At 34.0% G+C, this 18,395-nt stretch overlaps 1 protein-coding gene across 1 annotated transcript in view; it reads right to left on the minus strand.

Annotated features, from left to right (window-relative positions):
• LOC100376204 (reversion-inducing cysteine-rich protein with Kazal motifs-like) overlaps positions 1-18,395 on the minus strand; it is a 53,615-nt gene that overhangs the window by 23,670 nt on the left and 11,550 nt on the right. Inside the window, exons 4-5 of the mRNA XM_085501251.1 lie at positions 16,338-16,374; positions 7,018-7,103 (exon numbers count right to left, since the gene is read on the minus strand). Of these exons, the coding sequence (XP_085357377.1) occupies positions 7,018-7,103; positions 16,338-16,374 (123 nt within the window). The remainder of the gene's footprint in view (positions 1-7,017; positions 7,104-16,337; positions 16,375-18,395) is intronic.

Raw genomic sequence — 18,395 nt, forward strand, 5'->3', positions numbered from 1 at the left:
CTTTTAAAAAAGTGTATTCCTGGTTGAAAATGTCTGTAAATAGTGTAGCATGGTTAAAACAAGAAACATTTTGACGAATAATCAGTTTCTTGACAGTTGTTTATGTTTATATAGTGCATCAAGGAATTCAAAACACTACTGCATCTCCCAGGTGGTCTAGGTTCCCCTAGGAGTATGAGAACTACTGCATCACACAGATTGTATAGGCTCCCCTAGGTGCATGAAAACTACTATATCACCCAGGTGGTATAGATTCCCCTAGGTGCATGAGAACTACATAACTTAGGTGGTCTAGGTTCCCCTAGGAGTATGAGAACTACTGCATCACACAGATTGTATAGGCTCCCCTAGGTACATGAAAACTACTACATCACCCAGGTGGTATAGGTTCCCCTAGGTGCATGAGAACTACTACATAACTTAGGTGGTCTAGGTTCCCCTAGGAGTATGAGAACTACTGCATTACACAGGTTGTATAGGCTCCCCTAGGTGTATGGGAACTACTACATCACATAGGTGGTCTACATGTAGGTTCCCCTAGGAGTATGAGAACTACTGCATCACACAGGTTGTATAGGCTCCCCTAGAAGCATGTGAGCTACTACATAACTTAGGTGGTCTAGGTTCCCCAAGGACTATGAGAACTACTACATCACACAGGTTGTATAGGCTCCCCTAGGTGTATGGGAACTACTGCATCGCCCAGGTGGTCTAGGTTCCCCTAGGTGCATGGGAACTACTGCATCACCCAGGTGGTATAGGTTTTCCTAGGAGTATGGGAACTACTACATCACACAGGTTGTATAGGCTCCCCTAGGTGTATGGGAACTACTGCATCGCCCAGGTGGTCTAGGTTCCCCTAGGTGCATGGGAACTACTGCATCACTTAGGTGGTATAGGTTCCCCTAGGAATACGAGAACTACTGAATCACCTCGGTGGTATAGGTTCCCCTAGAAGTTTGAGAACTACTGCATCACTTAGGTGGTCTAGGTTCCCCTAGGTGCACGGGAACTGCTGCATCACCTAGATAGTATAGGTTACCCAAGGAGCATGAAAACTACTATATCACTTAGGTGGTCTAGGTTCCCCTATGAGCATGAAAACTACTGCATAATGCAGGGTATATAGCTTCCCCTAGGAGTATGAGAACTACTGCATCACCCAGGTGCATAATGCAAGGTATAAAAGTTTCCCCCAGAAGCAATCACTGTTCTGCACTCAATATTGAACACTGAATAAAGCACACACTATGGACATAAATGCCAATAAACTGCCTTTACAATTATTTGATTGGTTTTTCACTACATTCAATCATGAGTAAAATCATCTATCTATTCATTTGAGAACGTGACAGACACGAGTCACTGCATGACGAGCTACAGAGATAATTAGTGGAATGTCTGGCCACAAATTGACTCCATATATGTGAAAAATGGAGACATTTATTTGCATAAAAAACATGAAGGAACATATGTGGAACAGAAACCAAAAATGCTAGCAAGATGTCTGTCAAAATTGGCTTTATTATGATGATTATTTCCAAAGTGTTTATTTTGATTTCCTGTTTATTTACATCAGTCCACAGAGTCTAGATTTTTAACTGCATCCAACAAGGCAGGTCAAACCGAGTCCAGCATTTAAAGTTGTTGTATGTGAAAATATGTGTTGCTTGATGGTTGACTAGTTGACTGTTCAATGGTTTGCTATTATTTACGTTAAGTTGTAAATTGTAACAAGGATTCATAAAATGAGAGTATACTAATGAGTGATATGTGCTGAAGAACCAGCAAATTGAGAGATGATCACAAAATCCACATTTCTGAAAATGTTAATACAAATTATTGAGTCTATAAAAGAACAGATTCATGTTAATTAATCTGGTAATGTCCTGTAAATCGAAAAGCGAGTAATACGCGAGTTTTGGGTTTTTGAATACAGTGATAATCTCACTAATTTCTGTTTATGAAATCAAACTTTTTAATGTGTTCACTGAATTCTGTGATGTGATTGGTTAGAATTGAAGCGTACGGAACAAGGTTGCTTTTAAACGCTCACAAAGTGCAAGAGCTCTATCCTTATTAGATCTTAATACCATACATGGTTATAAAATCTGCATAACCATATTTTATAAATCTTTGCTATTATTGGTATGAAGGTGTATTAATATAAGATAATTAAAATGATAATTTGAAGTTTCTGTTTTAGTTTCAAGGTGTTACAGAAAACAACCTGCTGAAATGTTGTACTAGTGTAACAAAATGTGAACACTAACATTTTACAGTATGCTGTAAGGTCAATGGGGTGTCTGATTTTATGAGGCAATAATCACTGGATTATTCTCGGAACTGGGATACGTCACAAAACGTTCTATGTTGCTTAGACTTGCACCACTGTATCATGTATTTTTATGGGCTCTGTTCAAACTGCTGTGGCATGCCAGTTGGAGCTGGTGAGAACAGCTAAAGTCAAGAAAACAGCACTAACTAAACTTTGAGACAATCCTGAAAAATTTGTATATGTTACACATGTAGGGGTAATAATGTTACACTGTTCAAGAGAGTCTTAACAGGTAGCCCAAAGTTTCTTACAACTGTCGTTACCAGATGGTGAAAATGATTGGATGTTTGTTCGCAAGAATAGAGCGTTCTGCGGTTGATAATCTACCATGCAAATTTGCAAGGATATACTTCAGTTCAGTCATATTAAAGCGGGAGGATCGTCACCTGCGCACGCACAGGAATCGAGTCCCAAGCGACAATTCACGCTAAAAACGCAAAGGCTCATGGGTAGACGCTTGTTTGTAAACAATGACACGCTATGGCCATCTGATGCATTCACAGTGACGACTCCCCCGCTTTAATATTTATAGTAGTCAACAGGGTTTAAAGCCAAAAATTAGAAAGTATCTGTCGAAAAACAATATCAAAATGAAAGACACCAGTCCTGAGTCTGTAACCACAGACTTACAAGTGATTTTTTTATTAACTATTTTTGTAATTTACTGGTAATTTGTAGAAATTTTGCCTGTCAATTCCAATTTTATACCTGTCTAAAATGACAGGTATACAGAGGTTGACAAAACGCAAAATATTCACAGAATATATAACAAATCTTCTTTTATTCATGTATGAATGATAAAAAGGAAAAATATTTAAAATTTCGGTCATGTTGCTATAAATACTTATTGTGCAGTTCACACTCTAGGTACTACAAACATAGAAATGTTACAAACCATTTAATTTTCAATGCTTAGAAATGATGCAATTTAGAGATTGGAAGATGAGATGCACCTTTTGAACCATGTTTTCAAATGAGCTGATAGACATGAAGATGACATTTAAGAGATGTCATGTTATATATATTTAGAAATGTGGCTATGACAGCTTTTCAAATATGCTGTTATGGGCTTCGTTTTCGCCTTAAAAGCAGCATTTTTGATCAAAATCATGAAAAATAAATTATGAAAACTTTATAACAGATTTTGTACTAGCTGGTGTTACTCAAAATATCTTTTCACAAAGATAACAAGCAGCCTCTCGGCTGAGATAGCTCCGCTGTTAGCACTGCACATTTCAATTAAAGAACAGAAAATATCATTAGAAAATGAACAATATGCATAGTATCAATGCAATGGGACTTGCTGTTTTCAACAAGAATTCAAAAATATTATTTTTCACTATAAATGATTGTGGTTTTTAACAAGAAGTCGAATATATCACTTTTTACCAAAAATGACAAAAATATTCACCAAAATTAGAGAATTGAAGATATCATCATGAAATGAACAAATTTGAGAGTGGTTCACATGTAGCACCTATATATTTAATATCAAAGCAATTGGACTTGTGGTTTTTAACAAGAAGTCAAAAATATCACTTTTTACCAAAAATGACAAAAATATTCACTAAAATTAGAAAATTAAAGATATCATTACAAAATGAACAAATCTAAGAGAGGTCCACATGTAGTACCTATATATGTAATATCAAAGCAATTGGACTTGCGGTTTTTAACAAGAAGTCGAAAATATCACTTTTTACCAAAAATGACAAAAATATTCACCAAAATTAGAGAATTGAAGATATGATCATGAAATGAACAAATCTGAGAGAGGTCCACATGTAGTACCGATATATGTAATATCAAAGCAATTGGACTTGCGTTTTTTAACAAGATTTCGAAAATATTACTTTTTACCAAAAATGACAAAAATATTCACCAAAATTAGAGAATTGAAGATATGATCATGAAATGAACAAATCTGAGAGAGGTCTACCCAAGGTACATATACATCAAGTATCAAAGCATTCAGGCTTGTAGTTTTCAAGAAGAAGTCGAAAAAGTAAAACATTGACACGGACGACGACGACGAACGACGGACACTCATATGATAAGCTCCGCTCGACAAAGTCGACAGCGAAGCTAAAAATGGAGTTGGGATAAGTTTGTATTCTTTGTTCAAAAAAAATATTTTGCATAAATTAGACATTTATGTTTGTTATATATTCATTCCTATAATTCTGCGTAAAAATGCAAACACTGTTCTGAGGAGAAACAGAAGACGATTTGAAAATTTTGAAAGCTTTTCAAATTGAATTTCTTGATGAGTGCCCAGAAATAATCAGAGATATTTGCTAATTTACACAATTTATCTCCATCTTTATGCCAAAATTGCCATATACATGTATGGTACTATTTTCAAAAGCTTACACCTACACATCTATTGAATTCATTCTCTCAAAGTCTAGTGAAAAATGGTAAAAGTAAACTGTGTAAAGAGTTTACTGATATAGATGGTTACTTGATTACAACCATTTTTAATTTTTATTTTAATTACATGCAACTATGCATGACCTAACAATTTATTTCTCAATAAAACAAAAAGAATTCTGACCAGTCAAATTCTTACAGCGTTATAACATTGATGTACCCATTTCAAAATGTCAAAAATACGAGTTTCAATCAAGAAGTACATCTGTGACGATAAATTCCAGAAGTTGGTGTGATTCCATGTTTATAGAACCCCAGTATAGTGATTGCTGCTACAAACATTTGTGACTTTCATCATTTTGCATCCTCAGTGACGATGCATGCAAACAATCTGAATATAGCCAGAAAATTTAAAAACTTTTTTTTTCTGTAATGTTTTCTTATTTTTTATTCAGGAATCTTCCTTTTTGTAGTACAGTCAAACCTGTCTATAAAGGACAGTCAGTGGACTGAGCCAAACTGTCCTTTATAGACAGGTGGTCTTTATATGGAGGTGGCCTAATTTATTCATTTAATCATGAATATTAATTAGGGCCGGAATTTTAAGGGAGATCATAAGCAATACATAAAAACAAACCTACAATGAATAGGTCTTTTTTAATAAAAGTCACTCATTTTCATCTGGATAATTATAGCTTTACTTTTTTACTACAAATTATATCATGTAAATTCACTGAAGCCAAGTGATTCTGCCCATGGATTCATTGGTGTATTTAATGCATAAGAACGATTGTCAACGATCGGCCGCATTGACGTTTCGTTTCAGCTCGGACTTTCACACTCTTGCCAAGCAGTCTTATTCCCCAGTCTCTTACACATATTCCATCACAGGCGGTAATCAGTCCCATCGTTAGTATTGTCGATTGTACACTGTGACAAAATGCACAGACAAAGTTGCCGTGATTGAAAAAACAAACAAGCATTAAAAATGAAGAAGCATTGGTAATAAACAAAATTGACCAAACTCATAACGATTGCTCCAACTCTCCGTGTTGAATCAGAAAGTAAAACGAACCGGAAATGAAACACGGTGATCGTACATGCAATTTTACAGTTATTTGTTTGCAAGCATCGACGTGTCAAAACTGCCCAAACGAATTTTCTCGATTGCGAATTATTGATATTACCGTTTATAAAAAAAGAGGATCAAAATAGAAAACATCTTTCGTTGAGAATAACCCCGAGATGACCCCTCAGTAACGATACGTTTTGCCCATGCGCTAGCTTCATTAGCATAATTTATAACGATCAACAACAAACAACATGGCGGCCAAAATAGGTCGGATTTTGCAATCCCGCGATGAAAATGTCGACAAGGTAAATAAAATATCTCTCATTTAATAAAACTGGTTCATTTTTCTTGTTTTCGAGACGGGGGGGAATTTGCTCTTCATGTGCAAGACAGTCCACAGAAGTGCCGCTGGCCAGCTGGGGATCGATAGTATACCGGGGGTAGTACCGATCGGAAACAAGCTAGTTTTTCATTTCAAACTTTGAATGAAACTGTTTTAATTTGTTGTTAAAATCTTTCCAGTCTCCAGACGTTACATTCAGATGTTATTCAATTTTTTTTTTTTTTTTACTTTTTCGCAACTTCACAAACCAAGTTGCGATGGTCACCCCTGTCTATTAGCCCTAAAGATTGCGTACTCGGTAATCTGAACGTAACACATGGCCACTTTCCTGTTAGCGATTCGCAAGTAGGTATTGTCTTTTTGCTGAGACAGTCCAATGGAAATGTTGGTGGTCGTTATACAAAGGTTAAAGTGTGAATAGGTCTACAATAGGGTGGTTGCTGGTCGCGTTGGACAGGTGGTCGCTATATTCAGTGTCTTTAACGTGTAAATTGCGAAGGGACTGTACTAAGGTGGTCGCTATGAGCAGGTGGTCGCTCTGCACAGGTGGTCGTTAACACAGGTTTGACTGTACAATACAAATAATGTTAGTAACAACATAAAGTAAGTAAAAGAAAGAAAAGAATAATTTTAAAACTTTAGCGAAATGAAGAATAGTAGTTGTTAGTCTGCAGCTTTAAGTCTATTATTTTATTGATGGTTATTTTGTATTTTTTTTGTTATGGTTATTTTGTAAGTTACAGGAAATTTTTAATAAAAAATTGGACAGTTTTGTAAAGATTTTGTCTGTCAAATGAAATTTTACACCTGTTTAAAATATGGAGTTCCTTCCTAAAATGACAGGCAGACAGGTGGCTGGCTAAAAGCCTGTCAGGTCTAGTATATACTCACTCTTTGACATGCATGACCACAGTCTTGATTCCTAGCTTCACTACAACAACGTTGACCATACCAGGTACTGTCATCAGACCATATATCTATAGTAAACAAGAAACACAAGTTACTAGCACATTCTACGTCACGATCCCCAAAATTTTGCAAGGACCAATCACAAACAAGGACAGACAATGGTGTTTTAGATTAACACCTTCATTTACCCCAATGCTAACCAACATTCCCCTATGTTAACGAAAAATTCTGTTGTTTTCTACTGACTTCCTGTTCAAGTCTGTCTGAGAAAGTGGAAAGTTAAAATGAGAATGCTTTCAGCAATATCATTCTGAAACAAAATCTAGGCCAATTTAACACAAAGAAAACATAATTTGCATATTTTTACTACTATCCACCTTTTCAGTTACTAATGGTCAACCCCCTTAGTATTATTGCAACACTTTTACGACCCTTCATTGATAGTGGGAAATAGAGCAAAACGCATGTACTAATGTACACAAAATCCCCCTTGATTTCGGTGGGGGTCATTCTCATGGTGGTATAATTTCCATAATTATGGAAAACATTATATTAAACGTTGCGCAACGATGAGTTTGAATTGGTCCTGCAGGTGTTCTCTTTTGATACTATGTTCTATTGCTTGTGTTACCCCGGTATCTTAGGGAAAATTACTCAAACTGCTGTACAATGTATCTATAGAAATAGGTTTGTATCCCACATTTTTTTTAAATGCAGTTCCAGACACATTATTTTAATGCCTAGAGTGTAAAAAAAGAATCGCAAAGATTCGTTATACATTTTTGTGATTGAACAGGTCGTGTTTCACTCACCCCCCCCCCCCCCACTGAGTCCTGTGCGTTCACTTCAAAATACACATAAAGTAATATCACATTTATCTAAACAAAATTAGATCCGTACCCCCATTTTTTCACATACGACCTTATATAGCAATAAGCAATCTATTCGTAAAATAAAAAAAAAATCCATTTAGACTTTCGTGAAATTGTATAAGCCACTTTAATGAGAAAGATGACTCTCCAACATCTACCTGCCCGGGTCAATTTCAGCTCAAAACTATGGCTGATTTAAAATCTATGAAACAAGGATGTTTTCTTCTTGTATATGATATGTAATAGCATTAAATTCACTAGGATCTAATTTCACTATTTTTGACATTTCTAGCGTACTCAATGTGTTTTCAAATTGACAAAGTTTTCACTGAAAAAATAATTTCTATTGTAATTTTACATGTTCCTGTGGATATAATTTAGCAGATTTCAGCGAAAATAAAAAAATTGAAGCCTAGTGAATAATTAATTTCTTACAGTATTGGTACCACCGTTATGATATATATTCCCCTCTACATGTTGAATAAGCCACATGTAAGAATTTCTCATTGAAACATTTAAAAAAAAAAATATATTACTTCAACTCGTAGCTTAAATTCAACGGGTATCTTTAAAATCAGCAATATAAAACTAACAGAAATTTGAAACATGTATTTCATATTTTATAAATTTTAAATTACTAGGTTACAGAATAAAGCGAATAAAATTTAGTTTTTTTTTAACATTAAAACACAATTATTGATTATTATTCAAAGCACGCTGCTGTATTAAAAATAGCATAAATCAATCACTTATTATTCACTTTGAATAACATGTTGACACTGGTAAAAAGTACTGAATGTACAATGATATTTGCACATGCACATTCATGTCAGATGCGTGTAGAACCATCTGTCCACAGAGCGCTGTAAAACAGAGCTTGTCATGTGGGCCATACAAAAATATATTTGTGTTTGTAATAATGGAGAATCATAAATATTCATTACAAGCAGTGAAACATATTTTTACATATCTCATCAGTCACCTTTTTCATAAAATATTTGGGTATGGATAAAATATAATACTATGTGTTCTGTAAAAAGTTTTTTTTGTTTTGTTTAAGACTGCATAACACGTATGCATTTCAATGTGGCCTTATAAACAAGGCTGATAATGATTGATATTAATAGAGGTCAAGGGTCGTCTCCCCTTGTCAACACAACTATCACATGCAGACCAACATTCCATTACAAAATACACACTGACCCACATAATACTGAATTGCCTTTGACTCTTACATTGGCAGTGACCTTACAAAACTTACATCCCAGGCAATAAAACCACAACAAACTCATTAAACTGTTGCGTCATGCGCATAAAAATCAAACTGAATCATAAATTATGTTTGTTTTTTTCTTTTTTGACTTCTTTTGTTTCATTTTATTCATTTACATCCCTTATAAAATGTTGTTGTGGTTTTAGTGGTGTTATAAACTGATTACAGTGATTCAGTTGACATGGTAAAAGTGTTTATGCTGGCCACATATCTGAACAGCTGAACTACACAAAAATGCATGCACACAATAAATTATCTCAACTAATAGTCTAGTACATGGCAGTCTATGCATGTCATCCATCTTACTTGTGTCAGAATGCATTCCAAACTCACCATAGTGGAGGGTTGGCTGCTAGTTGTGAGCCAAGCGGGCTATTAATAACTGTCAACTTACTACAACTACTCCGCAATTGAAAAGGATTCTGTCTAGACCAAAAAGCATTCCAACATTTATTTAAAACATTCTAAAATCTAAAACCTAATGTCATTCGATCTTAACTGAAAAGCGCATACCAACAGGGTAGATTCTCACAATTGAAAGATAACTATATAACAGTGTAGATTCTCACAATTAAAAAAGAACTATATAACAGTGTAGATTCTCACAATTAAAAAAGAACTATATAACAGTGTAGATTCTCACAATTGAAAAGAGAACTATATAACAAAGTAGATTCCCACAATTGTAAGAGAACTATATAACAGTGTAGATTCTCACAATTGAAAAGAGAACTATATAACAAAGTAGATTCCCACAATTGTAAGAGAACTATATAACAGTGTAGATTCTCACAATTGAAAGAGAACTATATAACAGTGTGGATTCTCACAATTAAAAGAGAACTATATAACAGTGTAGATTCTCACAATTAAAAGAGAACTATATAACAGTGTAGATTCTCACAATTGAAAAGAGAACTATATAACAAAGTAGATTCCCACAATTGTAAGAGAACTATATAACAGTGTAGATTCTCACAATTGAAAGAGAACTATATAACAAAGTAGATTCCCACAATTGTAAGAGAACTATATAACAGTGTAGATTCTCACAATTGAAAGAGAACTATATAACAGTGTAGATTCTCACAATTGAAAGAGAACTATATAACAGTGTAGATTCTCACAATTGAAAGAGAACTATATAACAGTGTAGATTCTCACAATTGAAAGAGAACTACGGCATATAACAAACAGTGTAGATTCTCACAATTGAAAAAGAACTATATAACAGCGTCAATTTCCACAACTAAAGTTCATATTTCCAGTTATTGGTCACGTAAGTAATGGTAGTTATTCACCGAAGCGACAGCCAATAACTGCCACTTTGGAATGATAATTACTTAATATTGGTTGAAGCCAAGGACAATAAAAATTGTATTATTCTGAAAAAGAACATGGCAGTAAGCGAGTGAGGTCAAACTGTTAGCCAAAACCCTGGGTCAAAACACTTCCATTCATTTACAATGTACAACAATCTAAGTACTTTGGCTGTTATAATATTAGAGGCCATTAACACACAAAATGACATCATAGTTACACAGAGAGGCCAATATCAATATTTATCAAAGGATCATGTGATTGATTTTGACCAATAACAATGAATGTCTGCTACTTGTGGGATGATAATAACAGTAAAGATTTTCACAATTGAAGTGAATACTATATAGTATAGACACGCACAGTGACATCATTTGTTTACATTTTCGCCAATCAGTATGCGAATGTCTAGTAACAAATGTAGCTATCGCTATGACAATGTTTCCCGCAAGTTTTGTTATTAACAGGAACACACACATGTATCTTTAAAACAAAAGCAGCGAACAACGTTGTTATTTTCCTTCTGGTGCAATATGACCGATTCTCAGCAACCAGTTACTGTGTACACATATGCACACAAATTGTAAGCAAGTATATAGATACTCGCTTGTGAGAATTGGGAGGACATTTCACTTGTAAAAATATTAAGTCACTTGTCAGAATTCATACTGTCAACACTTCACTTGTTACAGTAATCTCATTAATATTTTAAAATTTATTTTTGTTGGTTTCAAATGACAAAATACATTGAAATTATAGGTATTTGAAAAATTATGTAAATTTTTTGCATATTATTTGACCATTACTATGTCCTACAAAAAAGAAAAGATTTACTGTGAAGAAAAATGAATATACTTTTGAGTTGTACGTAAATACTTAATTGTAAACATAATTTAGCATCAAATATTTGGTATGTTTACACTGCAGAATGTTAATTTTATCAAGGCAATCTACTGCTTCTCCCCCCAGTTTTTAGTGTGTTTATATGGTTGTGGCCAAACAGATTCAAAGTTCAACCCAGTTCGATAGAGCTGAACTGGAACAGAGCCCTTGACTGAGATTACTCGTTTAGACGGTCGATGCTCAGTCCTATCCAGTTCAAACCTGAGGCATTATTGGAGCCAAACTCAGCTTGAGCCAAAGAAGTTTACAAGGTCCTTTTTGCTAGCTTGAGCTGTCAGTCTCTGATGCAGTTGCATAAAAAAAAAAAAAAAAAACACGAGGTTGTCACAATAAACAGCTTATGTTTTCCTTCTCAACAAAAAATCTCACAAATAAGAAAAAATTGAATTTACAGTCTCAAATCACAACATTGATCTTAGTCTACATGTACTGTAAAATACTTTATTTTCACTGAGGGGATAATTCAGTGAAAATAAAATCCAGCGAATGGATCCTTTTTTTCTTATATTTCACATACAACTAGTCAAAATAAGTAAAAATTAATTCCACACAAAAAACCCACCAAAGTCTTTTCAGCAAAAACTAATTCCAGCTGCTAAAATGCATTTTACAGTAATTAGGAAGTATATTAATGTTATTATTGTTTCGATATAACCTGCCTATGTATGTCTGAAAAACAGTTCATACTAAATTACATATTTTCAAGCTGAGCGCATTTTATAGTTCATACCACATTTTTGGAATTTATTTATTGTATTCCATTTAATTTGTACCGCTAGAAATTCTTGTGATTTCAGGATTTTACATTATTCGAGAAAGCAAAGTTTCACAAAACTCAATAACACTGCGTTCAGAAAAATTTGGACTGCTACAAAATTTTGCTCCCAAAATTCATGAAAATGTATCTCTCACGAAATTAAAACAGTTTACAGCATTTACTGTAAATGCATTAATTATTCAATGGTTTTTTTTATTTTTTTATTCTTGCTGATAGGTAAAATCCGTTAATTCAAATCCATGCGAAAATGTGAAATAACATTAGAAGCCATTGTTTCCCTGCCAATTTTGTGAAATAAATCGAAACTTCAAAACAGTGAAATTAAATGCCAGTGAAAAATAAATGGTTTTACAGTATGCAAATTTATGTTTATAGTAGGGTAGGGTAGGGTAGGGTAGGGTAGGGTAGGGTAGGGTAGGGTAGGGTAGGGTAGGGTAGGGTAGGGTAGGGTAGGGTAGGGTAGGGTAGGGTAGGGTAGGGTAGGGTAGGGTATTCAATACTGTTCAACCCTAAAGCTGTTTCCAGAAAACGATCCTCCAGTCAACCTGCAGTAATCTATGGTAGTCTTGAAGAAAAGCAGCAAAAAGGGCTGACAATTTATCATCCCCACTGCTAAGTGGACAGTCGACCATGAGGATACAATCGGTGATATCCATAATTCTCCACAAACAAACCATTTAATATGCTACACTAAACTACAGGCATAAATAATAAATTGTAGTATAAAAAAGAAATGTTTTATTCAAAATCTATACTGTAGAATACTTTATTTTCGCTGAAAAGGCTTTTTGGGTGTTTTGTTTGGAATTTATTTTCACCGATTTTTGATGAGTTTAATGTGAAATATAGGAGAAAAAAAAGTATATTCACTGGATTTTATTTTCACTGAAGCATCCCTAAAAAAAATGGGTTAACGAAAGGATAAAGAATCTTGGCTAAATTTGACAAGGGACAAGTTCAGTACATTGGACTTGCATACATTTGTATGCATGTCTTCACTACAAAAAGTATATTATTTCATTTAAGAGTGAGCTTCTATTAATGCTTTCTTCTTCAGTCGAGGAAGACTAGATATAATATACTAATATTGAGTTAGGATGTAATCTTCCTGCTAATGGATTCTATAATTGACTTTAACTGCAGCCTAACTTCATTTCTTCTGGTACATATACAACATACCACTCCAAACACAGGAGGTATCAGATATAACAAAAAATCACAAAAATACTCTTATTTTCAGTGATATAAATGATGGCATTTGTTGGAGGGATGACATTTTACAATACTCACTTGTATTTAACTGTTTTTGAAAATTCTTATTAACGTACATATTTGTCTCATGAAAATTAAGTGGTTTTGGTATTCGTGAAAAAAAATAGTAAATTTGCAGAGATTGCAGAAAATGAACAAATCAACACACCAACTATAAAAGCAACTTTAATGAGATATTCCAAGAAAAAGTGTTCTAGTTCAGCATGTTCTAGTTTGATGTTTGGCTCTGTGATCCAAATTGAGTTTGGATGATTTCATCAATGATTTTACATAATAGTATAATGGTCAAAATGGTCTCAACAATGGTCTCAGCTAGACTTAAGTCGATCAAACCTTGGACTGTCCAGTGTAAAGACTGAGATTTGCTTTGATGGCCAAAAAATTTCAACAGCCCAGTTTTCGAGGTCAACAAGATCTCATCACCCATCCACACTTAGCTATCTCTAGTGTTTTCACATGAAGTTTCTATGAGGTATTGTTTAAGTCTCTAAATATAACAGGCACAATCAATTAAGCTAGTATTAGAGAATAGCAAATTACCACAGCATATCACTGTTACTGAAAAAGAACCATGAGTATATAGGCCATTAGCAACAATGATCTTCATCAATATTTTCATACTACCATGTACTTTCGAAAACACGGTTGATTTTAATATACCGGTAATGGTGACAACAGTCTCATGATATCATGTACAAACATGAGATAATTACTCTGAATTTAGAAAAGAACAGTTTTTCTTCTTCATGGGATAAGAGTTAAATGCAAAAAAAGCACTATAGTGGCTTGGTTGTCTTTTGTACAAATCGTGAATAGACATTGTTCATGGGCAAACAATCTCAGCCAATTTAACTTGAATGTGCGATAGTCTTAAATAGACATGTGGGGCATTGAATTCCCTCAAATTGACTGCACTCAATACTTGGGTCTTTGCAATCACAATAAGGGAGTGAATTCCAACAAATTGAGCATAGTGGCGGCTGCTACCAACTTTCATGCTTCATTGAGTAGTGTAGAAATATGTCCACAATAAAGGTACACAGAAAACATAGCATGCACCAAACTCTTAAAGGCAATGCAAGTCATATCAAATGTGTCTACATTCGAGATTTTGGGATATTGTGAAGACAAGAACATTCACAGTTTAGCTTATACTACTAGTATTTTTAATTTTGCTTTGATTAAATAAAACAAACATTATTTCAGGTAAAGTGTCAAGAAATGGTGAGTACAAATAGTAGTTTGTCATATTAAATCTACACTGAAGTATCATGCCAATATTGACTGTTTGTTATGAGTAACCAGCTCTTTCAAGAAATCTAATTAGAATTATCTATAAGCAAATAGAATTAGAAGTGGCACACCTGTTTTGTAATTTACCAATAGAATCCATATACATTTATGATTCAATGGTAAAAACATTTACTATATTTTGATATATGGATAGTCATATACTGATAATTAAAACAAGATACAAATGTTTTATCATTTATTATAACCCGGTATTATTATTATTATTATTACAGCACTGAAAATTTGAATTTATTGTTTCACAAAGTCATATCAACACTCATTCCAAAATGAATGAACACTCGTTCAAACGTTCAAATTAGTCTTCTATGTGACGAACCATTTCACTAACATTGACTCGTTTAAGATTAATGACGTCACATTCAAACACTATTCTTTGTTTACACTTGATGCAGAAGCGATATAGGGTGTGACGGAAATTGAATCCCATCACTGAGTGTGAGTGTTCGCCCAGTGCAAAACGTTTTTTCTTTGCCATTTTGGGGCTATAATCTCTCATTAAATGATTAAAATAATAAGGTACCGGGGGGGGGGGGGGGGGGGGGTAATCGTGAGAATAGTACAAAGTGTGCACTCAAATATGCTACAATCACCGTACTGCTTTCATGCATACTTTGTGGTATTCTTATGATAACCTCATAATATTGGTAGCTGAATGTTTTAAAACTGCTACTGCTGCATTATAATACTTTTTTTTGTGCCAGCTAGGCGACAGTTCCAGACATTGAATGTCACTTTTGTCTCTCCTGACTTTTTTTTGTATGTGCAAATTGCAAGTGCTAGTGCTGACAAATTTTTTCCACATAAGTCATATTCATGTTTGGGACTACATGACAGGGCTGTGTGGCCATCTCTCTATCAAATGGCAATTTTAATGCACAAATAGGTTGATGTAAAACAAAACCCATAAACGTACACGTGTAAAAACAATTTTTTTTTTAAGAGAGTGGACAATTAAATTGGTCAAAGAATGCAATAGAAAGGAGATAGGATAAAGTGCATTTTAGACATCAACATTTCTGCCATCCTAAGTTAGGTTGTGACGAAAATGATTCAATCCATCTATAAGTTCTTGATTTTGTAGTTCATCTACATATATATATTCATCCAGCTCTTCATAATGTAAAACAAGTCTTTAGCTGACATTTATTTTTGCTAATCTGCAATTTTGCTAATCTGCAATTTTGCTAATCCAAGGTATTGCTATGTCACTAGTTTAAAATAAAGTATATTCCCACAATGAGATTGTTGGCACTTTAGCTAACTTAATATTCTGTCAATTCACACATTGAGTCAAATTCTTTGTTAGGGACTAATCATTTGAAATTGAGGGGGTGGCTGAAAGAGTGTGACCAGTGAAAATGATATGGCGTCTTCTGTACATTTTTCTTTTTCTTCAGTGTGCCAGTTTTTTCTTTCCTTCTACACCATGCATGCATTTTTTTACAATGCATACCATTTTTTTAAACAAATCTTCAAGCAACCCTCCATTGATTTGTAATGGTCAATCCCTGAAAATGGCATGTAGCTATTTCAACAGGTTTTACAGTACTATAAGCACACATTTACTTACCCGATGCAGTAGAGTTTATACAATGCCAAAATATACCCTACAGAAAAAGAAAAGAAAAAATACAACCCAGTTAATAAATCTCCCTTCATCATACTTGCGTATATTGATTGTAAATTTGCATATATATATAACAAGGTTGAGTATAATCTTTTTGTTTCTTCCAGTGAGCAATGTAAAAGGTGTCAACATTGAATGATATATTAAAAACCAGTCTGAATTCTTTAGAAAACTACTGAATACTGTAAGACAAGTTTTCGTGAATTTCGCAATATGGTAAAAATTTCTAGCAAAGGAAATTCTTCTGGGGGTCAACGTCAAAGAGTTTCAATGACTTTCACAAATTCCATTGAATAATTAAATCGTTAAAATTTCTAGCAGGAAAAATTAAACAAAATACAGTATTTCAAGAAAAAACAAGATTTTTGTTTTTTTATGTAAATAACATTTATTCAAATGTAGAAGACAGGGCAGTCTTGTGACTACCCATCTTCCTATCCTAATGGCATTACAGCAACTTAATGCACTCTATCTTACAATCAACCACGCCTGATTAAACACAAGCAACTGCAGACCTTATCCAAGGTTTCATCCAAGTCGCATCCTTTAGTGAATGAAACTAGACCAGTGGATTTGGCCTCCCTAATGAGTCTTGCCACACTCACCCATGGTTCAATGGATTTGGTCTTTCCATTGAGTCTGCGACACGCTCACCCAGGGTAAGGGTAAACTGTTTTTGATCCCAAATAGGATTTTGACTCAGATCTACAAATCATAAATCCAAGAACAACCACCTATGATCCGTTTAAAAATGATAATTTCAATAAATATATTATAAGTGATGGGCGACATTATCATTTTTCTTGTAAGAACCATACTCAACATTAGAACAAACTTTTAAGCGGTAACTTATACTCTTAATTTAAACTCTTAACTCTAGTGCTTCTATTAAGACACACCCCGAGTTCTTTGCACTGGTATTTTGACTTGCCTAAATTTAGAACTCATCCATACAGAACGAGTCTAGCATATTCTAAGGCAATCAAGTGGAAATGAAGAACTGTTTACCAATCAATTTTAAACCTATTCCTACCTGTTTTTATTTTTAAAACTAATTTGCACAGGCCCCTACAGGGCTTGACGTTAACTTTTTCAAACTCACTTGTCTGAATTTATGTTGCCCATTTATTTACTGTTATACGGGTAGTCTGTATCCAGCTGTCCAATGGCAATTATACTTGTCCAGGGCTATAGGAAAACCCTTTGTGTCAAGCTATAACCTTATCGCCTGACCTAACCTACCGTATTTTTTTTACTGGTGTATATTGTCTTATTGTATATAAAATAATGCTACTTCAGCACTTTGCTTGTTTTTCTTAATGGCTGGGTTGATTTTCGCCCAAAAATATTATTCAATCTCTGTATAGAACTGCCTTATTAACAGAACTAGGTAAATGAAGTTGTTGAATATTATATAAATGACAGTTTTCAACACGATAAAGAAATGTTCAATATACACAGAGAGATAGATAGCCGCTCTGGGGATAAATGTTTTTTAAATATATATAGAGTGAGTACACACACTGAATGACCAATGAGAAATTGAAGCTGACAGAATCACTGGCAGTTCAAGAGCATAGTATTCTCTTATGACAGTATATACGGTTACTAAGGCTAAATATCATGAAATATTCATGCAAGATAATAAATACGTATTCATGATTTTTATACTCATTGATAATATTTATAAAAATATTGAAACAAAACAATAATCAAGTTATGGTAGCCGTGAGAGCAAGTGTTAACAATAATGATGATACCAATTTATTTTTTGTATTTCATATGATAGTCTATTTACTGTAGAATACTTTATTTTAGCTGGAATTAATTTTCGCTGAAAACACTTTTGGGTGTTTTGTATGTAATTTATTTTCACTGATTTTTGACAAGTTGAATGTAAAATATAGGAAAAAAGGTATATTCACTGGATTTTATTTTCACTGAATCATTCCTTCAGTGAATATAGCGACAATTAATTCCAAGTGAAAATAAAGTATTTTA

Source organism: Saccoglossus kowalevskii, chromosome 7 (assembly GCF_978046115.1).
Source record: "Saccoglossus kowalevskii chromosome 7, keSacKowa6.1, whole genome shotgun sequence".
NCBI lineage: Eukaryota > Metazoa > Hemichordata > Enteropneusta > Harrimaniidae > Saccoglossus > Saccoglossus kowalevskii.